The 27,402-nt window shown below is 51.7% G+C and overlaps 1 protein-coding gene across 1 annotated transcript; it reads right to left on the bottom strand.

Moving 5' to 3' along the window:
* Positions 1-1,656: 1,656 nt before the first annotated feature.
* Positions 1,657-27,288, bottom strand: CCDC69 (coiled-coil domain containing 69). Its single transcript, XM_050961624.1, has 9 exons — positions 27,203-27,288; positions 14,122-14,194; positions 11,036-11,205; positions 9,905-9,992; positions 8,537-8,610; positions 7,240-7,341; positions 6,526-6,645; positions 5,938-6,035; positions 1,657-5,301 (listed from the first exon to the last, which is right to left on the bottom strand). The coding sequence occupies exons 1-9, from the start codon at positions 27,248-27,250 to the stop codon at positions 5,133-5,135; spliced, it is 942 nt and encodes a 313-aa protein (XP_050817581.1). The 5' UTR covers positions 27,251-27,288; the 3' UTR covers positions 1,657-5,132.
* Between the last annotated feature and the right edge of the window lie 114 nt (positions 27,289-27,402).

Raw genomic sequence — 27,402 nt, 5'->3', positions numbered from 1 at the left:
GGACAGGGGTTTAACACCCTCCCTCCCAAACACAGGGCAGATTCTCTGCAGCCCATCCATGGTGGGGCCGATAGTTACCACCCTCCCACCAGGCAAGAAAAGGCTAAAGAACAGGGCCCTGGCTCACACGCTGACGAGCAGCTTGGGAGCACCGCCAACCTGAGGAGCGAAGACAGGCTGGTTTGTTTCTTTTCTGGAAAAACCTTGGCCACACACAGGATGGGGGCCGGCGTTTCCTGCGGAGCCTGAAAGGCTGCTTCCCTCCTTTGTGTGCGAGAGGGGCCCGGCCCCTTCTGGGCCCTGGAATTTCTCTTTTTTGTCTGGACTGTTTCATACCCCTGCAAAAGGGCAGACTGTAAGGGGTGCAGCCAGAGGGCTGTATCCTACCTCCGGGCCAGGCCACAGGACTGCCGCTGCCCAGGGAGTGATCTACGAGGCAAGTAGCTGCCTGCCCTGACCCCAAGGGGGAGACCTCAGACACAACCTTCGACACCGTCCCATTGCAACCCCCTGTAAGAGTCATGGATGCAATCCGTGCCACAAGCCAAAGAAACGCACACACCTCCATATGGAAAATACTGACATTTCATTCTTTGGGTATCCTCCCGTCCCAGCCTTTAGCACACACGCGTTACACACACACACTGCTCCACACTCCTGGTGTAAAGCTTAGGGGCAGTCTGTGGCACTAGCTAACGCTTCACTTGGTCTGACAGCATTTGCACGCCCAGTGGCAAGGGCTTGTGTGCATCCAATTAGTGCACGTCAGCTTCCCAGCCATGCTGCTCTGGGCCGCCATCTCCTCTCGCCCTGATTTACCTGCCTGCGGGGAGCACCGTCAGTGCTCTGGGCACTTTAGGGCACGGAGGAGGGGGGGAAGGAAAGAGAAGACAGCCAGGGACGGGGCTGGCTTTACACATACCACTACAACACAATGGGGACTTAGAAAGAAGCCGCCCCTAGAGGAGTAACAGATGCCCCAAAGTCAGCAGCCTCTGTTCAGCTTCCACAGGAGGAGCTGGTATTACTGTGGCAAAGGGACACCAGACAAGTTTTAAGATGGGTGCCAAGCCCTGTGACGACTGAGCAAAGCACCAACCCTAGCAGAGTGCAGGCCCAGGTATTCTCGGCTCAGCCACTGTATTCTGAGCAAGTTGTAAAGTGGGACCCAACCATGGTTCAAATTCTAATTCAGCTGAGGGGGGGGATTAACTCACTGCCACCAGTGCAGGCTTTGGCTCCTCATCTAAGACAGGCCCTGGGAGAGTCTCAGGGCTCTGAGCCCTTGGCGAGGGAGGTGGGAGCACACAATTCAGGAGGCCACGTTGTCGTGACGCATCCTATCACTGTCGCGCTTCTCGGAGCCAAGATTGGTAGACTTTAAGGCCAGAAGGGACCACGGGGGTAGCCTAGTCTGAGCTCCTAGACAGGCGCATCTCTAGTTCCTGAGCCTGCATCAGCGCTCCCTTAGGCTGGTGTGACGCTAAGGCAGTTGCTCCTGTCACGTCACTGTAAGTGAAAGGAGAATGGAGCCCACCAGAGCTGTCCCTGCCTGCTGCGATGCAGTGTCTCTCTCTATGCCAACCCCCTCAGAGTGCCCTGGGCTCCGTAAGAAATGGGGCTGTGAGGAAAGTACAAGATGGGGATGCTATTAGTCAGTACTGAGTGAGCAATGACTTATCCGTTGTTCTCGAGAGCCCCACTAAGTTCCCTTCACTCAGGCCCCCAGGCTTGCAAGGCTTCTAGAAAGACTGTCAAAGGTCTGAGACATCTTCAGGGGATCTTGTCTATCACGTTCACAGACTGAGCTACGCAGAGCAGAAGACTGGTTTCCCCCTCAGCCCCCGTTGTGCCAACACAGGCACTGTGCAGACACTCGGCTCTCCGCGAGGACTGACCCTGTAGCAGTTCACATTCTAGACATAGCTTCTCCCCCCCGGCACCCCATTTGCTCTCAAAGATGGTCGAGAAGAACTACTTGTTAGTTGCGGTGTCAGTGATCTGGAACCTTTTTGTGCAATGTCTAAAAATCTCTCTTGGGGCCCAAGATTTATAAAGGAAAGAGGCACAGAAGAGAACAAGAAAATGGAAAGATGAGGAGGGAGAGAAGGGACAGGGAAGGAGGGGGAAGATCTTGAATCCCCCCCATGGAAACAGGCAACTCCCAGACACAGAAAAGCCTCATTTCACTGTGAAAATGGTGACCCTTCTTTGGGAAAATGGCCAATTTTCACCTGAAGCAAATTCCTGATCTGCCCAAGTTATTTAGAGGGCTGAACGGAATCTCATGACTCTCTGAGCCCTGCCTGCTAGCACAGAAATGATGACAAAATTTCCACTTGGGCCAAACTCTCACCAAAGAAACAGCCATTTTCCCAGGTGAGTCACGGCCAGGCCGACAGGGGTGGGTCTGCCCAGCCCAGCTGTCAGGTTGCGTGAGAACAAACTGGGAACAAACTCTTCCCACTTGACAAACAGGACAATGGGAGCTGCAGGCATCGGGGCTCACTGGTTGAGAATGTTCACAGTTTGGTGGTGTATGGGCCCGAGTGGACAAGATGCCCGGTGGCCGTGACTCCGGTGTGAAGTGAGAATGGGGTTTTCAGAGTGCACAGCTGCTTGTTCACAGCCATCGTGTGTTCTTCCAGGATCACAATCTTTTCCACAGTGACGGTGGGGAGGAGTAAACAGCAGGAACAGGTGAGCTCGCAAGGAAAAAAAGATTCTTTTCCAGGAGGTGTCCTGTAGCTGCGAGAGCGCGAGGGGGTTGTAGTAAGATGAGGACCTGAAACAAATTCTTGTGTCAAAGGCCCAGTCTGAAGCCTGAAGCAAAGTACTTCTAGGCATTGCTAAGCAAAAGCTGGGCTGTGAGCCAGAGGCAGGCCCTGCTCACAGAAGTTGGTGAGAGGAGGGTTGTTAGAAGCGGGTGCATTCACATATAAGTGCTAATAAGAGGAACTTGTGCCAAGATGGCACCTGGACATCTCGATACAAGGACACTCCACAGACAAAACAAGGAACAGGCAGGTGAATCTTAAAGACAGGGTCAAAAGGACAACATGATGGATAGATTTCTTTGAAACAACATGATCAAAGGAGGAGACAGCCCCTAATGAGCCAAGGGGCTGTACCTCAATACGTCAGTAGGGATGAGTAATCTATCCTGTAACTGTATAAAAGTAGGTCCCGGAGTGTGCATCTTTGTCCAGCCTAGGGGGCAGTGGAAAGTCCCGCCACTGACTGAGCCAGTCCATTGCCAGGGGGCACAAATTGGTAGTATGTCTTGTAGAGTCTACAGAAAACTATTACTGTGCTTCGTTTGACAATAAACCAGGCCTGGGTTCCTTCGTACCTTACTAGAGTCTGTGGTCTTTGGGGTTCGCTGTGTCAGTGATATGCACAGAGCTGGGGCAGCACACAGAGGGAACACGCACGCAGCTGACTGATCATCATCGAACAAGAGCAGAGTACCACACCGGTAGCTACTGACAACAGGGCGAGTCTACAGCACAGTGGACAATGCTTTGCAAACGACCAGGAGGCATCAGGGGCTCTTTGTACAGAGCGAATCCGATATGACATCAAGGGGCCAGAGTCATACTTACAAAAAGGCTCCTTGACACCACACTGGCAAGTGGAAAGGGGTCTTAAAGGGGGAATAAATTACATTTATGCCTTCTTTCCTTTTTTTACCCTGTCAGAGTGGTGTAAAGGAGCCCTAGGGCAAGAGGAGATCTGGCCCTGTGATGAGGTATAAACCTCCAGCTTGTTTAACCCAGCCTGAGCCCTGTTAGGCCACGGGGTGACAACTGGAGGGGTGTTAGATGTAACTGGATCTGGGCCTTTACAAGGGAAGGAGCAGAGCAGAAAGGCAGGCCAAGGAGGAGACCCAGGAGAGAGGTAGACCCAGGGCTGTCCTCTCTTAGGCTAAGGGCAGAGAGAGGAGGTGCAGAACAAGAAAGTGCTGGCCCAGGAGGAAGCCTGGGGCAATAGGACTTTTGTGCTGAGCCAGGAGGAAGCAGGAGGCAGTGACAGCAAAGTCTAAGGGGGATTTGGACTGAAGCTTGGAGGACTGCGAAGAGGAGCTGCAGAAGGCGACAGGCACCTGGGGCAGCCCCTATGGAGCTGGAACCATCTGCTCCCAGAAAACCTGGGCAGTGAGCACACCAGGGAGAGACAAGCTCTGTCCACCTCTCGCTCACTGAGTTCTCTTTCCCCATCCTCACACGACCCAGACGACATTCCCCGTTTGCCACCTTGGGCATCACTTCGGGTGCTTGCTACGGGCCCTCAGAACAGTTTCTCCAGCTGAGAACAGCAGGCTTGCTGCTTCTTCTGAAGGCCGTGTTGCTTCTTGGCCAGAAGAGGGCACCATCTTCTGCCAGTGACAGCCCTGAGCCTGGGTCACACAGTTCCAGCTCAGAGACTCCCAAACTTTCCTTGCGGGGTTGTTCTTGAAGAATACCAGAAAGAGACGCCTAGGGGTCACCCGACCCGCTGCCTGCCTGCGTACACCACAAAGCCGCCGGGGGCTGAGACTCCGCTAAGTGCTGTTTTAAACAGCTCCATCTGAGACGAGCATCCTTCTCTTTGGTTCTGGTTAGAGATGGACCCGAGCGGCGAACTTCAGCCCCGAAGCCTGATCCAAACTTCCTCAAAAGCGGAGGCTGTTCAGATGCAGGGCTCCGGTTCAGATTCACCTGGGCAAACCAGTGCGGGAAACAGGCCTCTTCTTCCCCACCCCAAATGCACTGAGAGGCCTTTGGCTCCCCTTGTAACCACCGCTACTGACTGAGAGGTGAAGCCAGGAGCAGCCAGGACACCTCATGCCGCATGTGTCTAGGTTCTGGGGTGTCTCATAAGCTCCCCCATGTTCAGAGTCAGACAGGGGGACACACAGGAGGGTACAAGCACACTGAAAAGGTTCCGAGAAATACTGCACGGTCCCCTTAGAGGGAGGCCGTCCCAAGGTTGGAGGTCTGAGGAGCTCCCCTAGTACCGGACAGAGTCTCCATGACAGCTGCTCTGGACCTCTGCAATAAAGGAAGGGCTAAGACGAGGGGTGGAAGAGTCTCTGGTGCCCCTCGCTTGCTTCCTCCTCCCAGCAGCCTCCGTTGCCGCTTCCCGGAGTGCTACGTGGCGATGAGCGGCACCTCGCTGGAGGGGATGGGGAAGGTGGGGGAGGAGTCACCGTTCAGGACCCTGTACAGCAGCTCTTCCTTCTCCCGGTGCGCCTGCTCCCGCAGCTGGGACTCCTTGTCCAGGGCCTCCCGAACCACCAGGAGCTTGTCAGACAGTTGCCTGCAAAGAAACACCAGCTCAGCTTCGTCACCTCCTAAGAGCCAAAGACCGAGATGGAGACGGGGATCAGGGCCCTGCCAGCTGTTCTGATCACTGCCAAAGAGGCCAAGGCAGTCAGGGCCTGGAATGGTCTTGAAAAGGGGTGGGGCACATTATAGGCACTCCTAGAGCCAGTTAGATACTGTGCCAGGTCATGGTCTCCTTCACACATACACACACTCTCACCAGAGCCAGACTGGTGCTGTGCAAGTCATGGTCTCGCTCTCTCTCTCTCACACACACCCCAGAGCCAGACGAGTGCTAGGCAAGCCCAAGTTTGTCAATGTACACGTACACCCCCATATTCACCTGAACCAGACCAGTGCCGTACAAAGTCACACCCCCACAGGGCGCCTGGCTAGTGAACGTCAGCCCTAGCATGCAGGACTCCTACTATCTCCCCCTGACCTGCAGCTTCTGTGCTAGTTTTGATGCCATCATACCTGCCTTTTGGGTCCTGTCTCAGCATCTAGTTATCAGCCCACAATTCAGAAAACAGCCTCTCCTGAGTGCAATTCATACCCAGCCCAGAGCTCAGCCCGTGAGCTCCGACAATGGCAGCAGGTAGCTGGTTCTGCACTAGGCTGTGGATGTTACCTTGTCATTGTCAAGTGGTTCTGTGTTTGAACATGCAGATCCTCATTCTCCTGCTGAAGAGTTTTCACTTTCTCCTCCAAAAGTAGGTTCCTCTCCATCTGTGACATCCCAGAAGGGTTTGGGAAGGGAGGATTCAAAGGAGAGGTCAAGGGTCAGAAGTGACATGGATTTGGCAACAGATGATCCCCTACGCTGGTTAATGAGGCCCTGCCTAAGCGCCAACATCAAAACGTTGATGGTTACTGACAAAAGTTACCTCTATGTGAGTTTAATGATGCATAGCAGCAACCTGCTGTGTATGCCAGCAAGCACCCAGCACTGCAGCAGCCTGGTCCAATTAGTGCAATCCTCCATCTGCTGGCTGCACTCACTGTGTCTGCGCCCCACATGTTAGCTCGGCTGAGAGGACAGCCAGGACATAAAGCTGCCCCTAGGCAGCAGGTGAGCCAGAGGGGAATGCACCTGGAGAATGCTGTTTGCATTCAGGTAGGTGGAGCACTCTCCTGCAAGCTGTGCTTTTCCACCTCCGCTATTGCTGCCCCTGGAAAGGAGTCCACGCACTTTTGGGTAGAACAACATCAAACCCACCACTGTTTCCAAGTTCAGCAGCTTCTTGTCCAGGTCATGGATGCGTTCGTTCTTCATCTCTATGACAAAATGCAGACTCTCCAGTTCTTGCTCCCAGAACTGGCTGGGGCTCCCATAATCCTAGAAGGGGAGAAAGAAAATGCATGAGTCCTCCACTGACTGGAGAAGTTGGAGGGGCTAACGCATGGTTCTGGTTTGGTTCTTTATTCCTGAACGGAGGTGAGCCAAAGATGATGACCATTAGTAGTCATAACTGTCCAGTGTTCTCAGTCCTGGATTGATAGGATTCTTACCCCATAAAATTTGCTTACTAGTGTTCATCCATACCCTACATGCACATCTTTACGGCATTTGCGTTAGCCACCTGAGTGCAAGGAGTTTGAACTACCTGCATAGTGCACATAATAGGTACCCTTCATTTTCTCATGATCTACTTCTATCTCTTTGCTTACTTCAACCATACTACAGGTTTACCAGGCACTACGAACACTGCCCTCTCCAGAGCCAGTGACAGGGAGTTTTCCAAGGAGGCCTCTATTTAGCCTTCATTTTAGTGACAAAGCATTTATAGCATACAGATGCTTCTATGACTCTTAAGTTTGAGCTGTCCATTGCCACTACTGCAAATCCAACAGGCTTGCTCGGAGACCCCGGCAAATGACTGGTTAAAGAAATACCTTCCCAAGAGGCCACAGTTTGTTTGTTTTCCTGCACCTGAATAAGTTTCTTATAGTCTCTGCTCAAGATCGATTCCTCCACCCGTTTCATTTTCTCCTGGAAGGACTTCAGCTGGGAATTTAACCTGTCAATTGTCTCCTAGGGCAGAAGAGAAAGGAAGAGGGATGTGATTATGAGTCCTGTTTTATGACCTCCCCTCCAGCAGGGGCACTGTTCATATAAGGAAAGAAAAGGACCTATTGAGTCATACAGAGATGGCAGGAGTCAAACTGCAAGACATTTCACAATGAATAATGAAGCCCCATTCAGCAATTCCCTAATACAGTATTTAATGCAGCAGGGAGCAATTCCCACTGTAATGCATTCTGCCATCCGGCTTCCTTGGTCACAATGGGGCAGTCGGTAACCACGGGAGAGATCTCTTTATAATCAGCACTTCCTGGGTTGCTTGCATAAGAACAGACTCCCTGACTCTGCCAATTCTGCTCTGAGCCACAGTATGGCAGTTAGGCAGCTTGTTCGCACCAGTTTCACTTCTGGAGCGTTCAGGTTACAGACTTGCCTGCCAGTAGAGATGTGCCCCAACCAAAACCTAAGCTCTCAGCACCATTAACAACATGGAGACATTCCAAACACAACCCACCTGTCCCCTGTCAGTAGTGGTGTGATGGGGTGTCTGCCCCATACCAGCATGCAAGTGGGTAATAGAGCTCGAGAGGCTACGCAGGAAGCAGCCAACAGGAGAGCGACTGTAAGAAGCAGACTATCAGGCTCCAGGCTAGAGCAGGGTCAGGGACTCCCTGGAACTCAAGGAGGGAGGGCTGGGTGCCTTGCAGGTGGAGGGAAGCTAGCCCCTTGGATGGAGCAGGGGAGCCAGAGGGAGGGTCTGGCTGGCTGCTAGGACTGGCATGCTGTGCTGAGGGTGAAGAAGGTGCTGGGGCTGTGGGGAAGTCTGCACTTTTTTGATTGAGCCAGTGAAGGGCTGTTGTATGTTTGGGAATTTAAAGCCCAGATGGCCATTTTGATTTAAGTATCTATTTGACTGCTGCAAAATTAAGGCAAGATCACTGTGAGAGGCCCCTCTAGGCTCATTTCCACAAACAACCAGCCTGGGTTACTCCAAGGGTGGAGGACTCTGGGCAGCTCAAATAATCTTTGTTTTCTCAATTTGGCTCTCGTGAAAGTGAGAGGCAGACAGTGCTGTTTTACCCCAGGGATCATTCAGAGAGGTCCCTTGCATGTTTTTCCCAGCACCCTCAGACCTGTGTGCTGAATCTAGAGAGCTCTGCTCCACAGTGAATTTCTCAGCAAGCCAAAGCAAGGGGAGCAGCACCTGTAAGGAAGACTGGGACCTTTGGTAGGATTCCCTTAAGAGCACCATCTCCTGGTCATGGGCCCTCTGGACTTCTGCAGGGGAAACATAAAACCAATGTCAGAATCAGGAGACAGGAAAGCAAGCCCTGCCCAAGCCCCTTACCCGCACAGAATGGCAGTAGATGGCACTGCCACAGGGAGACCAGAGTTACTCTGGGCTGAGAGTCAGCACAGGCCTGGGACCGTAAGCAGAGGAAATGCTGTTTCTGGGAGCAGCCTTGCAGCTGGGAGCTCCCCGGAGGACTCGCTCCGCTAAAGCCACAGGGCTACTAGCAGAGCAATTGCTACGCTAAGGAGAGTGGCAATATGCCGCCCGTAGCGAAAGGAGAAAGAGGGAATGATCCCATCACCATTCACAGCCTTACTGCTGAGACTGGGTGACCAGATCTCACACTGTTGGCTACAGTGTAAACGCTTCCAGCTCCCTGGGAAGCATCCTGCTCTGATGGAAGGAGTCTCCTTTTTGAAGAATTTTAGGTTTATTTCAGAGGCACTGGCACTGCCAGCGTAATACCCCAGTGGGGTCAATTTTCCAGACATTGGGTTGGGTTGGGTTTCTACAAATGCTCCATGCTAGTTAATGAAATACAGAGATATCTCCTGCCAGCATTTCTCCATGCCCTTCCCAGGGTACCCTCCCTCATGGCTTGAGGAGATGCAGACAACATGACAGTAAGGAAGCACCATGGCAGCCCTGAGAGCATGACAGGTGACAGTATGGTAATCCAGAGGGCATGGTAGGTGCTTGCCAATGGGGCAAGTCAAAGAGCAGGCAGATCTCTTGGCGGGGCTGTCCCTAGCTTTTATGGGGCCCTACGCAGCCCACCTGCGGGGGTGGGTTGGGCCCCAGATTTCCGTGGGGTGGGGGGGGAGGCTGGCCCCAGGCCTCTGGAGGGTGGACAGCGGGGCTGGCTGGAACCACCCCCCAGCACTCACCGGCGGCGCGGCTGGGGCTGGGTTGCTGCACTTCCTGCCGCCGATGAGTGCAGGCCCAGCCCTGCTGCAGTCCTCACAGGAGTGGGGGCAGAGCAGGGGTGGGAGCAGCTCCCCGCTGTGCAGAGCACCAGGAAATGTGGTGCCCCAAATATCCTGGTGCCCTACGCAGCTGCGGACTTTGCACATGGGTAAGGATGGCCCTATCTCTCGGACACAACATCAAATGAAAATGCTGACTATTCGTTACAGAAGCGATCGGCCTCCGCTCAAGAGAGCCAAGAAGGTTGGAGAGGAGGAGAGATGCAAGATCAGCCCTGTGAGAAGTTTAAACCATAGCAGTGGGGGCATAGAGGGAAGCCAGCGCTCAGCAAAGGAGAGACTCGGGCCTTACGTCGGAGGTTCTCTTCACGCTCTCTGTTCAGTGTGTCGAACTGCTCTGAGAGCTGCTTGCTAAGCTCTAAATCTCTTTCCTTTTCCACCTAGAAACAAAGTGAACAACAAGCCCTAAGCATCCGGGGATCTCAGAGAAATAAGTGTACCTGCCTGTGCAGTCTCTTATTTATCTCCTGGGCGGCGGATCCAGTTTCCTGTTCCTAGTTTTATGAATGAATTTAACTGTGGCACTTATGACAGTGAGGGGTTAATATCACTGGCAACCATATCTACTGGGGGAGGGGGAAAGAGATCACACACAGCTCTGCTAGGACAGCTGACCTGCACCACTCTGGACTTTTCCAGGATTTTCTGGACAACTGCCCTTTTTGCAGAGCTCTGTGATATCAGTAAAAGGGGGACAAGGAAGAGTGAACCACTGAGCTCAGTTTGACTCACGGCTAAGGCTGTGATTTTGGCATGTAAATTTCACAACAGAGTGCAGTCAGAGAGGGGGAGAGCTCACTTTGCAGCAGCAGCTCTTGTATCGTGGGCCTAGGCACAGCTTCCTGCTCTGGGCATTGCGAGCTGGGGAATGGGTCACAGCACCTCTAAGGCTGGGTCTGTCCACTCCTCCGTAGGTGGAGCTGGAGGGGCCAAACCTGAACAGCGCTGCGACCCCAGTGCACCAGGTCAAGTGTGTTTTTACAGCCATTGCTGAGATTTCACGGACTTTATTCAAATTCATGATTTCCGTGACCTCCATGACAAAATTGTAGCCTCACTCATGGCCTTAGGCGTCTAGAGGTGAAATCTGAGGACACTAACCTACCATACTGAGTCCACTAACTCTGGGGAAGACAGGACAGGTGTCTATAACTTCGGGAGCAGGCCAGCTGGCTCTGAATACGAGATCAAGGTCGGAAGGGGAACGTCAAAGCCTGCTAGCTGACCCCCCCCAAAGGATTTCACGCTGTCTGGTGTCTTTGGAGACTATCAGGTCATCAAGGTCCTGCTATATACTACTCCCTAGCTCTGAACCTGTGGTTGTGGTGCACTGTGAAGGTCAGGAAGCAGAAACATGAATGCCCAGGACTGTGCTGGGACACTAGACGACACTCTCGGGGTGGGGAAGCCACTTTGATCCAACCTCGATTTTAATGTCTTGGGTCAGTCTCTGGGTCTCTGCCTGGTGGGCTTCCTTCAGCCTCTCCGTTTCCTCCTGATGTCCTTGTAGGAGCCTCGCAATCTCCCTCTTCTGCTCCTCCAGCAGCAGGGCCTTCTTCGTCTCCACATCCTCGTGCAAGGGAGCTGCGATGACTGCAAATTAAACATAAATGGCTAGACCGCGGCTGGCTGGTTTTGCTGACAGGATTCTGAGGCTGTTCTCCGCTCAGACCTGGTCAAGCTCATTATCACTTGGGGGCAGTTTGGTGGCCTGCATAAAATATGATCTCAGCCCAGTTCCTACTGGACAATTACCCACACTACATCTGGCACTAATTAGCACCAATGGGCATCATGTTGGCAGTCTATGCAATGGGGACAAGTATCGAATAGAGACAGGAGACCCCACTCCTGGGGATGACCCTTCCAGCTCAGAGCTGAGGGGTGTGGCTGGCTATTTCTCCCTGCACCACAAACATGTCTCATTTAGGTCTTTGTTTCCTGTCAATCGTTCTCAGTTTCTGTGGGTGCATTCATTGCTCAACGACTAGTTGGAGCGAATCATTTCCAGCCACCAAGTGCCTTGCAAACAGTCGGCTACAGTTGACTGCTAGTCACAGTTTGTTGTGTGGGAGTGGTCACATGGTACAGTGTCCACCTCCTGATTAGGTGACTGAAGCTATTTAAATGGGACTTTAATGACACTGCCTGCTGAATAACTCAGCTGGTAGACAGCACTTATCTCTGAGCTTGTCTGTAGTTCTCTGCCTCAGGCAGCCATTCACATAAGGGCTAGAGCAGGGGTAGGCAAGATTTTCAGTGGCACTCACACTGCCCGGGTCCTGGCCACTGGCCCGGGGGGGGCTCTGCATTTTAATTTAATTTTAAATGAAGCTTCTTAAACTTTTTAAAAACCTTATTTACTTTACATACAACAACAGTTTAGCGATATATTATAGACTTATAGAAAGAGACTTTCTAAAAATGTTAATATGTATTACTGGCACGCAAAACCTTAAATCAGAGGGAATAAATGAAGACTCGGCAAACCACATCTGAAAGGTTGCCAACCCCTGGGCTAGAGTGTGTCACCTCTGAACAGGGCAAGAATACACATACACATGAGGTAATTCGTCCCACTAGCATACAGACACCATCCTCTACAGCTCCATGCAATATCCTCCTCACTACTGCACCGAGTGCTTCCTTAGGGGTGGGATTGTTCGTTTGGTGGGACGCTTTGGCCAACAAGTGCAGTTTTTGAGCTGGCCATTTGTGCTGTTTGCCTGGTCATACATATTACTAGACTTCAGTCATTGATTTCTCAGTCCACGAACAAACACGAAGGCAGCTTCCCAGAGTTCTACCTACTCACTTCCCTTGGCCAAGCAGCTTCGTTTTTTAACTTGCTTCTTCCTTATGAACGTGTGACATTTTTCAGAACTTGCTCAGATTTTCACGAGCAGCGTTGTCACCCAGGCATTCAAGAGTGGCTAATAGGGGCAGTCCATGAACAGCAGCATGTGGAATTTGCTGTTCATCTTTGAAACTGTTTGTGAATCTCTTTGATTCCCATTCCTGGGCAGCACAGGGAAAAGTTACACTGATGCCCTGCTAATACCGAGCCTGCTCCATCGGTAGAGGGGCTTCTGTGGTGGCAGCATGACATGGATGGAGTTTCAGCATAGATCCCTGGCTGGTGTAAATCAGCATCACACCATTGAGTCAATGAAGATTGGCTAATTTATGCAGACGAGGATACAGATCTTTATTTCTAGCCTGGTTCTGCACTGTGCAGTTTGTCCCATACAAGTTTGCAATATTTCCACTAGAACAAGGATGCATTTCCAGGAACGCATGCCAAACACTCTGTCGATTTCTAAGGAACCATCTGTGATGAAGTGGGAATCTCCTGTAATATTTTATGATTCCCACGAGTGCCTCAGTTTCTCTTTGCAGTTTGCACTGCTCCCCAGGGGGTGCAAAAGGGTTAAATCTACTCATGGGGCAGAGAAAGATACGAGCTGTTGTGTCAGGTATCTTTTTGGGGTGAAATAATTGATATGGGTCAGTCAAGTAACTGGCTGAAACTGACCCATATCAATGGAGGGTCCACAAAGACAACAGATGCCCCAAAGGCTGAGCAACTGACATTTATCTTTGGGAATCTCCTGCAGGCGGAGCGTGTGAACTCAGCATGGGTCTGCAGGAGGTAGATAATGGACCGAAAGGTTTCAGGTGGCTGGGATAAGAGCTGGCTTTTGAAGGGTCTCAGCAGCTCTCATCTGGGAGTGACACAGGGACATGGAGAGCCAAAGCCAGAAAAGGACACTAGATGGAAGGCTGGTGTGGCCTGTTGAGATGGTGTTTTAACCTTTATTTCTCTATGCTAATCTCAGGCCTTCCCAGTGCTGGGTTCCATCTGCCTCTGTTCTGAAAAGGCTGCCTGATGTCTATGCCAACACTTGCTGAGGTGCACTGATCCCTGAAGTGTGTCCAAGAATCTGACCAGCGGTTTCTCTCAATGAGACGTGTATCTCAGGAGCGCTGAAGCCCAGAGGCTCAGTTTTGGAGGCACTGAGGCTGCGTGACCTGCCTTAAGGAAGAGTGGGACCCCTTAGGGTCTGCCACACAAAAGGGGATCCTCCAAACAGCTGTTTAAAAGCTGGCGTGTAGCACCAATCCTGTGGCTCTGTGACACCATCTCAGGTGGGACTAATGCCAAGACCCCCAGGGACACTGGAGTGAGAGAATCCACTCTGCTTTAACTCAAGTCAGTAAAGCCCTTTTACCCCAGTGATCCTCAGATGCATTGCCTCCCTGTCCGGAGGAGCTCTGAACAAACACAGATGAGACGGCCTTGGTATGGACCAGAACAGAAGACTTACAAGTCACAGTGCCACTTTGGCTGCATCAGAGCTCACTCACAGTGCTGCCTGTCTCAGCAGGTATAGGTGCATCTGTGCATGGAATACATTGGCCCATATGTTTGGACCCTGTCTTAGCTTAATGCTTTTAAAGGGATCGGTGCATTGAAAAGCCCTGTGAGGAAGAAGATGTACACCTCACCATGATTCTCTGCCTTCAAGGCTGTCAGCTCCTGGGAAACCTGCCCCTTTGGCTGCTGAGCTCTTAGTCGTTTCTGTGGGGAAAATCAGAAGACTGGAATTATGAAATGCAGGAAGGAAAATGTAAAAAAAGCCCACGCTGGTTTGTGGCAGAGCTGAGATCTGAAGGGAATTGTGTCATGGATGAAACACCCTTAAATGTTATTTAGCAGTCCCTCTAAATGAAAGAGCTGCAGCAACATTAAGATCCCAGCAGCTCAGCTAGGTCCCGTCCAACTCAGAGTGCTGCTCTCAATAGCCAGAGTGCTGCTGAAATGTACCCAGCACCTTGTATTTATCCACGGGAAGTTCAACCTGCAGCCGCAGCCAGCGACCCCAAGCCTCTGTCACACTCCATCCTGTTTAGCCAGCTCTGAAACTGTGCCAGTTCTCCTCCTAGGGAGCTCAGTATCTCTGCTATTTCCACCTTTGGCCTCCAGTTTTAGGCTGCTTCATCTCCATTTAGCCCACTCTGCCCTTCTGCCAGCCCTCTCTCCTTTGGGTAGGATGGAAAGTGACATGTTGGGTGGCCTTATTGCTAACATGGTACAGCACATGAGGGGGAACGTGTAACCTGGGAGTGCCCATGCAGAGGGGCCCTGCCCTCATTATAGGGGAGATATCCTGTGGCATGTAAAGGCTGTTCCGGTGAGAAATCCCAGCAGAGGGACGCGAGAGTGGATCACACACTCGTTTTCTCTCCATCCTCACTCCTGGTTACTCACGTTCCCACTTGGCCCTGGATTTCTGTTTGCAGAAGTGCTCTGTAGAGAAGCCACGTACCAGCGAAGGGAGGAGACACCCACACCCCTCCCCTCACACTCCCTACCACACACAAATGCACCCCCCCCCCCCACACACACACACGCTCATCCTATGCAGCCGCCCAGCCACACGGACAGGCTAGAAGATTTACTGTCATTCCACTGTTGGGGCGGGGCGGGGGGAGGAGGGGCTGTCAGTCTCACCAGCAGGCCGGTCTGCTTACTAGGACCCTCCTGGCTCAAGGTACAAATCTCCACTTTGCCTTAGTATCGTTATTAGCCCCACACTCCCACAAAGGCCTTCTAGGATGGGGGCACTGGACAATGTGATGGACATGTACAACTCTGTCCAGCAACCAGTCAGAGTGAGATGCGGTTAGCTCCAAAACTCTTGGAGCTAAAGGGCTGGAAACATTTCCCAGTGCTTTTGCTGTTCCCCTCCCTTAACCCCCTCTTCACGCCACCTCTGCATGCCCGGGACCCCGGACTGCTCACTAGCCAGTCAGAGCCCAGGATCCGATAGTGGGTGCAGATCTGTTGGCAACGCCCACAAACTTGTAGCTCAGCTGATGCTTTTTATAGCCCGGCTCAGAGCCTAGAAATAGCTTGGGCTAGAGCACAGAGGCTGTGCAGGAATGAGAGATGAAAAACAACACTAAATCAAAGGCAATTACAGGGATAAAGCCCAGTTCTAGCAACACCTCAGAATATCTGGCACCAGCAAAGCTCTCGCTTTCTCTCCAGTTCAAACAATGACATCATCATCAGAGGAATGCTTTGTTAGAGCATCAGCTCCTGCTACCAGCCCCCCTGGAGATCCTGTCACAGTTTCTATCCTAGCAGGGTTTATAGAACTCAGATTTAGGAGGTTGCTCAGGCGGGACAGTTGCAGCAGGCCACGTTCCAGCCCCGGAGCAGTTTAGTTTAGTTGCATTAGTAACACTGGAGGAAAAACCAACATTAGTTTTAGTTATTGTTCAACTGACAAAGATTGGTGTAAATCAGGAATGGTTCCACTGACACCAGTCCCGTTACAGCGTTGTGGAATGGAATGAAGAGAACTGACTCCCGTGCTCTGGGGCTGTCTTCTCTAGAAATGCTGCAGCAACACAGCTGTGGTGCAGGGATAGCTTGGTGGTCTGAACATTAGCCTGCTAAACCCAGGGTGGAGAGTTCAATCCTTGAGGGGGCCACTTAGGGATCTGGGGCAAAAATCAGTACTTGGTCCTGCTAATGAAGGCAGGGGGCTGGACTCAATAACCCTTCAAGGTCCATTCCAGTCCTATAAGATAGGTATATCTCCATACATTCTCCAATATTCAGTGTAGATGCTCACTGCAGCAACAGGCAGCATTCTCCTGTTGCTGTCATTATTCCACCTCCCCAAGAAGCAGTAGCTAGGACAACAGGAGAATTCTTTCCCTGACCTGGCACTGTTTACACCCAGGGTTAGGTGGGCTTGCCCATGTCACTCAAAGGTGCAGATTTTCACACCCTGCCACAATGAAGCAAGACCAGCCTAACTCTGTAGCACAGACCTGGGGGCAGGGGACTGGACTCGACCTCTCGAGGTCCCTTCCAGTCCTAGAGTCTATGAGTCAAGGAACGTAGAGGAATCCATCTGGCATCACTTACACTTTCTTCCACCACACTCAGCCTCAATCAGCCTCCTGAAAATTCACACCCACTGCCCAACGTGTATCTCATACCCTTCACCAACCACCTCCAAACTGGGCCCATGGACCCTGGCTGAATGGAGGGCAGCACACAGGGTGTGTAACTTAGTGTACATGCCAAAGGGGATCAAAAAAGGCACAAGTCACACCCGGGCAGGCCCTGTCCACTTTCAGGACATTTGTCCCAGTGTAACCATACTGATGAAGTTATGCAAGTGTGCACTGCCTTATTATAGACAGCACCTTAGACTGGCTTGATCTGCTCTCTTGTCCCAGTCTCTAACAGCGCAGAGGAATGTGAGTCCAGCCATTTGGTTCTGTTCCTGACTTACACCAATTTTCTGTGTGAGTTAAGCATGCCCTGGGTCAATGTCTCTGCCTTAGCATCCCTCTCTGAAAAGTGGAGATACAAAACCACCCCTGGTTCCTAAAGTGCCTTCGGAGTCCTACTATTGCTTGCAGTGAGGCTGTGTCCGGGGTGTCGATCAGCACTCTGCTGTGCTAGGAGCTGTATATCCGCAGAACAGAAACATAGTCTTTGCCCCAGCTGAAAGGCGATAGATACATGCCTAGCATTTTTATTATTTTATGTCCCAGTAGCTTCAGACTGACTCCATTTATAGCAAGAGCAATAACAATTTCAATCAGAAAAGCTATAAAGAAGTAATCTGTTGCAACAGTGTGTAATTCACCTATAATTGTTTTAAAAGCTGTGAGTGCAGTAAAGCTTCAGTTATTTGAACTTTGTGTATAACAAAGCAACAAACAACAACCGCCTGCCCACCGTCTTACTTAAAATGAGAGCAGATCACCCTATGGGCAGCAGTGGCATTAGCTAAACCTCTTGCATGGTGGAGATGCACATCTGGAAATGAAAGATTCCCAGGGAAGTAGCATGTGCAAAATCAGGAATGAAATATTCCCAACCTGGCACACCTGCTGCTATGGGCAGGAAACAGTTCCCAGAACAGGGCAGGTGTAGACATGCGTAATGCATGCAGATGCAGATCGCCTCTCACCACAACAGAGCATTCGGTTCATGGAAGTCTGAAGAGGGCTTATACCATAGATTTCAAGGCCAGAAAGGACCATGGTGATCATCTAGTCTGACTTAAAAGCACAGGCCAGAGAATTCCACCCAGTGATCCCTGCATTGTAAGCTGCCTTCCATCATAAACGTGGCATTCACAGACTCCTACTCGGATTAGTGGGTGGCGCATGGGGTTCTCTGCTGCGGGTCCCTCTCTGCATCCCTTGTTTTGACCTTGTGCCCTGCACCTGTCCGTTTTTGCATTCTTGGTTCCAGGTATTTAGTTGATTTTCTGGGATTTGTGGTCCCCTCCCATCACCCAAGAGGACCTGTCGTTACCCTAGTGGGCTCTGCCCTGGAAATCAAATAGGCTGCGGTGAACTGAACACAAACTGCTTGCCTGCCTTTCCCTGCAGACAGGAGTGTCCCTACAGACTTAGAGGTGCAGTATGCAGAAAACAAAGGCATAATAGTCATATAGGTAAAGACACCTCAGGGGTGATCTGTGCCCAGCTTTTCTAATGCAGATAGAGGCATGCGGACACCACTTACTGAATGCAAATGGATAGCTACTCAGGACCCAGCCCTGGGCAAGACAGGGGCCTTTAACTGGCAGAACCCATATCTGTACTAGGAACCCGAGAGCCAAGAAAACAAAGCCCTGAAAATGATCTGAATTGTACGGACAGTGACTCCATGCCAGAATGGGAGGGAGAAGAGATGGGTTGAAGAGTAGAAGACCTGGAAACGGGTCAAGAGTGGTCACAGTCCCCTATTTTTTACAAGATCCTTCCTGCTCTAGCTACCCTTGCTAGGAAGATTTTGGCCCCAGGCTCTCAGTGTTTAAGGGCTGAAAGCACATGGCTCGTTCACTTGGGCCAGCAGGCTCCGTGCCACCAAAACATACAGAATGCGAGAAGGAGCCAAGTTTCCTCTGAAGCAGCAGCAGCACAAAATTAAAAAAGCCTGTCCAAAGCCCAAGCTGGTGCCTGCATCCTCCCCTAGAAGGACTTTGCAGCAAGCACTCTTATCTCACAGCAACAACCACGGAAAGAAAGAGAGGAGACAAGGAGAGTCCTTTGCTGCCCACTGCCATGGGTCTCCTGGAGGTGCTTGTAGGGGATGGATTAGAGAGGATGCAGGCTGGAAAAGAGACTGAAAACTAAATTGGTGGGGGGAGGGGGGGGAAGGAGGGGAATGCCCAGTGCTGCAAAACTGATTAGGTCAGTGCTGCCTTTCCTAAAAACTGCAGACCCTCCCTGAATCCTGAACACTGGGCTGGAATGCTGTCCGGACCTCCAAGCCACAGCATGTGCAAGAGAGATTGAGAGGGGTACAGAAATATCAGACAACTGCAGGGGCTGCTACTTTACAGCCTGTGAAGTGTGATAGATACATTTAGAGAGAGGTAAATGGACAGTGGGGTTTTGTGCATGATTCCCCAGGACAGGGAAATATCAAAGAGGTTGCTGTCATTGCATCACAGAGTCCCTGGGGGTGGGGAAGGAGTGATAGACAAGGAGATGGCCAGGAGCCTGGAAACTCTGAAATAAACTGAGGAGTCCACCTCTTCTCCGAGCAGTAAATTACCCCAAAAGGAGTGACTCTCTTAGGCACAGGGACTGCTTTTTACAGCAGCAGCATCTGCTCCTACCATGCCAGGAACAATAAAATATCACCTGAAGCTCTGGCCTGAGGACCACAATGGAAGCTCTGGCCTGAGGATCACCATGGACAGCTCTGCTCCTCAAGGACAATGGAACCTCGACCATCAGAGTAAAGTTTGTCCATGCAGGAGACAGAGATGTTTTAGGAGATGCTTGGAACAAGCTGACCCATCACAAATCTTCCCACCTTCTGACCCAAGCACCAAAGCACATTTTGTCAGCTGGACTCCTCTAGAACAAACACAAAGCTGCACGTACACTTAAAAAAAAAAACTCTCTCCGACAAAATCCTCCCCTGCACATGCGTCTCTTCCCACACAGAGCACCTCACAGAGAACGGCCCACATGTGGCAGATGTTAGCCTCATCACTTAGTGCACTATTGGAAGCTGCTCAGACACTATGGTGATGTGGGGGAGGGGGCATACGAACCTGTACAGAATTCTTTCAGAGGCAAACCGGGGTGCTCCTGTGTCTGTGCGCCACAGGAGCTGGCGGGAAGGAGTGGTACTGCCAGCTCTGTGAGAGGCATTACAATGTCAGATCAAGGGGAGGGGCGTGTAATTGCTGCCTTGGCCCCACGTATGTCTGGGAGGCAAGTCATCCCACTTGTTGATTGGTATCAGCTGCATGCTGTAAAAGCCAGGGTGTTCCCAAGCGTGTTCTGCAGCTGCGTGGAAGTTTTGCTGAATTAATCACAGACTTGAAAGCACACAGAGGCCAACACGTGGAAAACCTGAACCCACGGCAGAGCACCTCAAGGTTCCCCATGGCATCTCTGGCCAGGCTGGCTGCCTTTTGCCACCACCGTGTCCCCTTATGGCTGGCCCTGGAGCTGCAAAGAGAGGACTCGGGCTGTAACAAATCATGGGCAAACCTTAAATTGGGCCCCTGACTCCAGGCAAACTTCCCTGATCACAGCTGGGAGCCGGAAGGGCCACAAGCCATTCCCAGCCCACACCCCAAAGGAGCAGTCAGGGGAACGATCCTCTCCCAGCTTCATCCTGGGGCAGCTGGGTGGCAGGTTTCAATCAGAAAGTGGCACCTGTGGAAACCTCAGGGATGGACCCTTCTCTGTCTAGCTGCCTGCTTTCTGCAGGGCTGGCAGCAGCCTGCACCTTCCCAGGAACACCCCTCACCTTAAGCCATGGGGAAACAGTGCATCCCCTTGGGGAGCGGGTAGGTGGGGTGTATGTGTGTGGCACAGACAGGGAGGGATCTGACTGGGTCCCTCAGTCCCTGCCTAGCCCTGGAACCAGCTGACATCCTGTAAGAATGGGAGCCCATCAGGCCATATCAGCCCACAGGGGAAAGGAGGCAGCAGCTCAGCTCCCAGGACTACCCCACTCCCCCTAAAAGCACCTGCTCTTGGTGGGTCTTGTAACAGTGTGGGCTTACCCCTGCAGCACCTCCTGCTGGTGTCTTGGGAATTAGCTTATTTTCCAGCCTTGGAGCACCCTCTGCAGGCTGGTGTCCTACTGCCACCTGGCCCGTTTCCCTCCCAGGACTCCAGTGCCCCATTATCTGGGATGCTGCCTCCTGGCAGTAACCCCTCAGTCTCAGGGTCTCCCCTTCCCAGGGAATCCCCACCTCAGTCACAGGCTACTGCCAGTCACCATCTAGCCCCATTCCCTGGGCCAGACTGCAGTATAAGCCACTCATCATAGGAAAGAGGGTTTTCGACCCACTGCCTTTCTCTGCAACCCAGTCAGAGGTGAAAGTAAGCTGGTACGGTCCGGTACAGCGTACCAGCAAGAGCCAGTACGGTGTGCCGGACTGCACCGGCTTCCGCAGCGGGGATTTAAAGGGCTCTGGGCTCCCCACCACAGCAGGCAGCCCAGAACCGTTTGAATCCCGCCCACGGCTCCAGCAGCCGAGCTGGGGCTGGATTTAAAGGGCTCAGAGCTCCCACAGCTGCGGGCAGCCCAGAGCCTTTTAAATCCTGCCCGCAGCTCCAGCGGCCGGAGCTGCGGTGGGGATTTAAAGGGCCCAGAGCTCCATGGCGGCCAGAGCCCTGGACCCTTTAATTTGCAGCTGGGAGCCCCCGGTTGATTTAAAGGCCCTGGGGCTCCCAGCCACAGCCCATGCCCCAGGGCCTTTAAATCTTGAGAGGCCACATCCCTCAGGACTCCAGCAGTACCTGCAAGTTACTTTCACCCCTGAACCCAGTACCTCTATGGGGCCTTGAAGAAGGCCCTACAGCCTGGAGAGTTGCCAGCCTGGGGCTCCCCAGCCCTGCCTCACTCTAGGCACCCTGAGCTTCCCAGCAGCCAGGCCCCTCTCTCTCTCTGAAAGCAGAGAGAGACTTAGTGCCTCCTTCCCAGTCTGTTATATAGGGCCAGCTGGGGCCTGACTGGGGCGTGGCCCAGCTGCGGCTGCTTCCCCAATCAGCCCAGTAGCTGCTTTCCCTGCCACAGCCCTCTCCCCAGGCTGGTTTAAGCCTTTTAAGACAGGAGTGGGTGACCACCCTGCTAGTCTGCACTAGGCTCCTCTCAGTCCGCAGTGCCCTCTTCTCATTCTCATAGAGATGGCTCCCAGGGGCCCACGGCTGCCCTCAGGGAGCAGCAGCTTCCAGGGCTCATGCCTAAAGGAGACCGAGTGGCCAGGCGCTGCAGAAGCCTGGTGGAGGGAGCATTTGCATGAGATCCTGGTGCCCTTTTGGGTGTGCAAGGGTCCTGACCACAGAGCAGCTACCTCCCCTCGTCAGCACTGGTCAGGCCAACATGGATCCTCATCCCCCCGCCTAGAAGCAGGACAGGGCCTGCGCAGGCTGCAGAGCGTGTGGGTAAACAGGGCCTCCTCCTCACACAGAACAGCCGCTCTCCCTGCTACCACGCCTGCCAGCTGCTGCTCCTGACCCTGGTGGCATAATGGGCTGTTCCAGTCTGGGATTCCCGGCCAGAGTCTCTCTTATCCTGGTGCACTGTGACAGTCCAGAGCGGATGGTCGGGCCCATTAGCTAGAGCTGGGCAATGATAGGCAGGCCCCAAAGGCCTTTCCCTGGGGCAAACCTAACGCAGAGACTGATGCCCTATTGCCGCTGGTATCCGCCCCCAGCAAAAGGAAATGGGAACCTGGGAAATGCAAGAAATGCTGGTTTGATTTGTTTCTTTTCAGCTCTTTCTGGCCTGCTATATTTGTGTCCGTCACGACTAGATCTGATCCCTCTCTCCTCCATGATGCTGTACACGAGTGATGGGGTCTGCTCTCCCCACTCCGCACAGCAGAGGAGTAACTCCCATGGAATGCAAGGGGTGTTGTTTGGAGCGGACTGCGCCTTTGACCGTCCCAGTCGTGACACCCCGCAGGAGGTGCAAGTGGCTGAATCTGTGCAGGGCAATCACTGAGCAAGCTGCAGTAAAGGGCTGTCTGTTGGAAGCTCCTGGATTGTGCCTCTGTTCCTGTGTCCAATACCAACCCAGGGACTTTACACGACTCAGTCCTGCAAGGGGAGAATAGGGCCTAAGGCTTACAAAGGGAAGAAAAGTATGAATATTCCGCATGTGCTAATGATCTCTCTCAGTTTCCGTGATAGTCTCTCTAGGAGTATCCCACAGAGACCATTAACAGGTTCACAGGTGCCAGAATGAGCACATGTCCCTGGCTGCACTTTCTGCTGGAAAGACCGTCCAAATAAATAGCACAGCAGGACGTCCAGCAGTGCAGGAAAGCTGTGTTTCACCAGCCCACTGCTCTGGCAGCGTACAGGGGCCTTAAAGTAGGTGTCTGTCCGGAGGTGAATTATTTTGCAGCTTGGTCCAAATCCCTTTCACTATTTTTGAATGATGAGTGTGGGCAGAAGAAAATCAAACCACTTTTCCCATCAAAAATTACGGTCATGGTCCCCACCTCCTAGAGGTAACTCCAAACTGTCTGAAGCTTGGAAACTTGATTCTTAGGTGTCTGTTCAGCCTAACTGGGGAGAAGGCTCATAACCAAGCATCAAAACCTGGCTGAAAATTAAGAAAGTTTTGGATGTGCCAATGGAGTACTGGCACGTTTGCAGAAGTACTTACACTGTTCAGTGTGTATTTGCTGTGTCCCTTTGTCACTCTACTCTACTCTTCAGGAACTGAGGAGGCATCAGTCCGCCTTTGGCTGAATGACCCCTGCAGTCGACTACATGTGTGTGCTGCCCTGTGGAGTCAGTGAGTCTGGGCGTGTGTAGAGAGATGCACCCAGGAGCAGTCAATGGTGCAGGATCTGCGCCTTAGATTTTCAAGCAAGATTTTTTTCTAAAATTGCATTTTTAATAGATAATGCAACATTCCTGATGCAGAATGAAATCACCAAAAAACAAGGGATGTGTGTTTAAATCCTGATGCTGCTCCCCCTAAAGTCACTAGGAGCTTTGCTCTGTGACTGCTATGGACATCAACGGGAGGAAGGTTAGGCCAATAACTTCGATGGAAGCAGGTGCTCAGTGCTTCTAGAACAGGGCTTGCAGAGGCACGGTCCACTTATATCCCATTGTCTATTCACGGCTTTTAACATACTACCATTCGTGCAATTACATCTGCATCATAAATATAGAGACTGAGCTTTGTGGCTTAGTTAACCATCTCGTTAGCATCTTAATTTCTGACCCTTTCTGATTTCAAGTAAACAAAGTAGAACCTCAGACTCACAAACATGTTGGGAATGGAGGTGGTTCCTAACTGAACAAAACGTTATAGCTGTTCTTTCAAGTTTGCAACTGAACATTGACTTAATCCAGCTTTGAAACTGTACTATGCAGAGGGAAAATGCTGCTTTTAACCGTCTTAATTTAAATGAAACAAGCACAGAAACAGTTTCCTTACCTTGTCAAATCTTATTTTCATTTTTTTTTTAGTAGTTTACATTGAACACAATACTGTACTGTATTTGCTTTTTTTTCTTTTTTTCTCTGCTGCTGCCTGATTGTGTATTTCTGGTTCCAAATAAGGTGTGTGATTGACCAGTCAGTTTGTAACTCTGGTATTCATAACTCTGATGTTCTACTGTGTGTGTGTGTGTGTGTGTGTGTGTGTGTGTGTGTGTGTGTGTGTGTGTGTGTGTGTGTGTGTGTGTGTGTGTGTGTGTGTAAGCAGCATTAATTATAATGTATATAACCCACTGCTGGAATGATGATAGGCCTGAGCCCTGATCTTTTAAGAAGACCTCTCAGCACCTCTCATGGTTGGATGTCAGACGAAATGCAGGTTGTGTCCTGCTACTTCAAGCAGCTGAATTACAGAGCTGATCACATTCCAGTGGTCGTATAGCTACAAGATCCCAGCTGGGTTCTTGCACTCAGCACCTGCACAATCACTTTCTTATCTTAATGCTCTTCTAAGAGACAGAAATAGATGACACGAAGGACTGAGGCCTGCCAATGCCCTCCCCCCTGCACTCAGAAGCTGTGATACGCCCACTTGATCTGAACAGATGATCCCTGGTTCGCACCCCCGAGAAAGGTGACGACTCCCCAAGGTCATTTACAACATGGGTCCTGGGGAAAAAATTCCTTCCCATCCCCAGTTCTGGCAATCAGGTTTAACCTCATGCAATGGTGAAAGAATCACAGCAATTAAAACATCCACTCCTATTTAAAACATAAGAACCACTGGGGTCCAAGGATCTTCTCCCAGCCTGAGAAGTCAGTAAACGTGAATGGAACCAGGCCTGTAGCGTCTAACAGTTTATTTTTTCTCAAATCCTAGCATTGAGGATTCACCTTTTACTTCCTTGTGACTCTCTGACTTTCCCCCACCTTCAGTCCCTTTTACCCTCCCCCTTTCAGGCTTTCTGATCTATCCTTGTGCCAGAGGTTTTAAACCAGAAGGGACCACTGTGAGCATTTAGCCTCACCTACTGCTTCACACAAGCCGTAGCATTTCACCCTGTGCTTTCTGCATCAAGCCCATAAATTCTGGCTACGCTAGGACATACCCTTTAGAAAGGAATCCAGTCTTGATTTAAAGATGTGACCAGCAAGGTCTGTAACCCCTTCCTTGCCCCAGCTAAGTTTATGGTATTAACTGGACATATCAGAATCAAGGGAAGTGTCTCCAAATGACTCCATCTCACATCAACGAAATGCCCCAGTCTCAATTCCTGGAGCCTTTTGTATGCAGCATTTCTCACCCAGTATCTCTTTCGTACAGGGAGCCCTCAGAGGCATGGACTGGCCTAGAAGTGTTTGACCTTGTGCATAGAAGATTAGTACATTTCTTTAATATACAGCTATTCGTGTGCATTGGGCTGAAAAAAGAAAAACAACAACATTCAGACCTCTGTGCGCAACTCCCCTGTGTGTTCTCTTGGACAGGTGTGTCCCTTTGTTTCCGTTTTCCCCGAGTATCTGTACAAGTGGTTGTTTTCCAGCTCAGCGTTCCTGGAAGTCTCAGAGCTACTCCCTCGTGCAAATATTAATTTGTGCAAAGCTTTGTGCAGCCATCTTGCAAACTCTGTGATTTCCCTCCTCCTTTTAAAATCATTCATGCAGTGTGCACTGCCTGGCTAAAGTGACCAATCGCAGGCCCCGAATAAGAAATAGCAAATAACTGTAAGCACAAGGGAAACCAATAGTTCACAAACAACCCAGAAACTGACAATGGACACATGAAGTTTCAATCAAATAATGAACACGCTTGTTAAGATCAGACTGTTTGAGGATAATTCCAGAACTGGAGACAGGCTAAATCCACAGAATAAATAGTTCACTGAGAATGCTTTGCTCAAATGTAGCTCGCACCGGAGAAAACCAGCTATTGCAATTCCTGCTTAGCAGCTCAGGTAGCAAAAAAAGACAAGGAAGGATCTAACCATCAGATGCTTGAGGGTGAGGTTTGCAGACCTCCTGCTCTGGTGCTGCTTTAACATTCTAGGCTCACGTCATTATCTCAGATGCCTTCTCCCCTGCCGCCACCCTCCCTGCTGTAGAACAGTTAGTTTCCTTCAGTCTTAAAAGCATCTTCCTGCCCCTTTCCCCCCACATCCCTGGAACCAGTGATGGGCTGGAGGTGGAAGGAGGGTCAGGGAACGGAGAGGAGAATTGGCCCAATTTTGAGGCCTCTGGTGGAATTCACCCCTTCTCCGGGTACTGCTGCTAACCCTTTCCGGGCAGAGAGAGGTTTTGCTGTCTGAGGCTTAGCGAGACACTTCTGACAGGCACTTTTTTGATGTGCCTTTGGGATTCACCAGTCTTCCCACGTTGTGAATAAATATATATACCCAGTACAGTGGAAGAAACCCCTAGACCCTCTCAAGACCCCCCCCATTACTGGGGAAGGAACTCCTAGACCCTCTCCATCACCCCCTCACCCCCCCATTACTAGGGAAGGAACCCCTAGACCCTCTCAAGACACCCCCCCACACACACACACATTACTGGGGAAGGAACTCCTAGACCCTCTCCATCACCCCTCCTCGCTTCCCCATTACTAGGGAAGGAACCTCTAGACCCTCTCAAGACCCCCCCCCATTACTGGGGAAGGAACTCCTACACCCTCTCCATCACCCCCCCTCGCTCCCCCATTACTAGGGAAGGGACCCCTAACCCCTCTCAAGACCCCCCCCCACATTACTGGGGAAGGAACTCCTACACCCTCTTCACCACGCACACAACTCTACAGTCAACACATACGCTGCAGTTTTCAGGAACAACGTGTCACCCCTTTCCAGCTGTTAGTTTCCTGGCCTTCAGCCAGCCCCTCTTCTCCTGCTCATAGTTTGGGGGAAGGGGCTTTGCTTAAAGGGGGTGGGGACAGACGCCCAGCCCCCCACCCCGGTAAGCTCTGTGCTGGGCTGAAGCAGTGGGGCGCTGGCGGGGGGGGTCCAGCAGGGCAGGCTCTGGGGGCTGCCACCCTTCCTCGGCACTGGAATCGCTGTCAAAGCGGAACCCCTCCCAAACCCAGCTGGGGGAGGGGGTCGCTCGCCGTTACCTTGCTCCTGGCTTGGCAGCGGCCGGTCGTGCTGCATGTGCAGCCCATGGCCGGGCGGGCGGGACTCGCTCCGCGCCCCGTGCCCGGCGCTGCAGCTGCGAGCCCGGGAGCCAGCCGCGAGTGATCCGCTTGAACTTCTGCTGGGACCGCCGCGCGCCGTAAATACCCGAGCAGAAGCCCCCTTGCAAAAAAAAGCACAT

The sequence above is a fragment of the Gopherus flavomarginatus genome, chromosome 7 (assembly GCF_025201925.1).
Source record: "Gopherus flavomarginatus isolate rGopFla2 chromosome 7, rGopFla2.mat.asm, whole genome shotgun sequence".
NCBI classification, from domain to species: domain Eukaryota; kingdom Metazoa; phylum Chordata; order Testudines; family Testudinidae; genus Gopherus; species Gopherus flavomarginatus.
The sequence above is the reverse complement of the archived record's forward strand: the minus strand, read 5'-3'. Positions and strand labels throughout refer to the sequence as shown.

Coding starts and splice junctions, on each gene's coding strand:
- CCDC69 (XM_050961624.1), bottom strand. CDS start 27,250: ATGGGCTGCACATGCAGCACGACCGGCCGCTGCCAAGCCAGGAGCAAG. Junction 9,993..11,035: donor CCCAAGACATTAAAATCGAG/GTTGGATCAAAG, acceptor CTTTGTTTCTAG/GTGGAAAAGGAAAGAGATTT. Junction 5,302..5,937: donor AACCACTTGACAATGACAAG/GTAACATCCACA, acceptor GTTTCTTTGCAG/GCAACTGTCTGACAAGCTCC.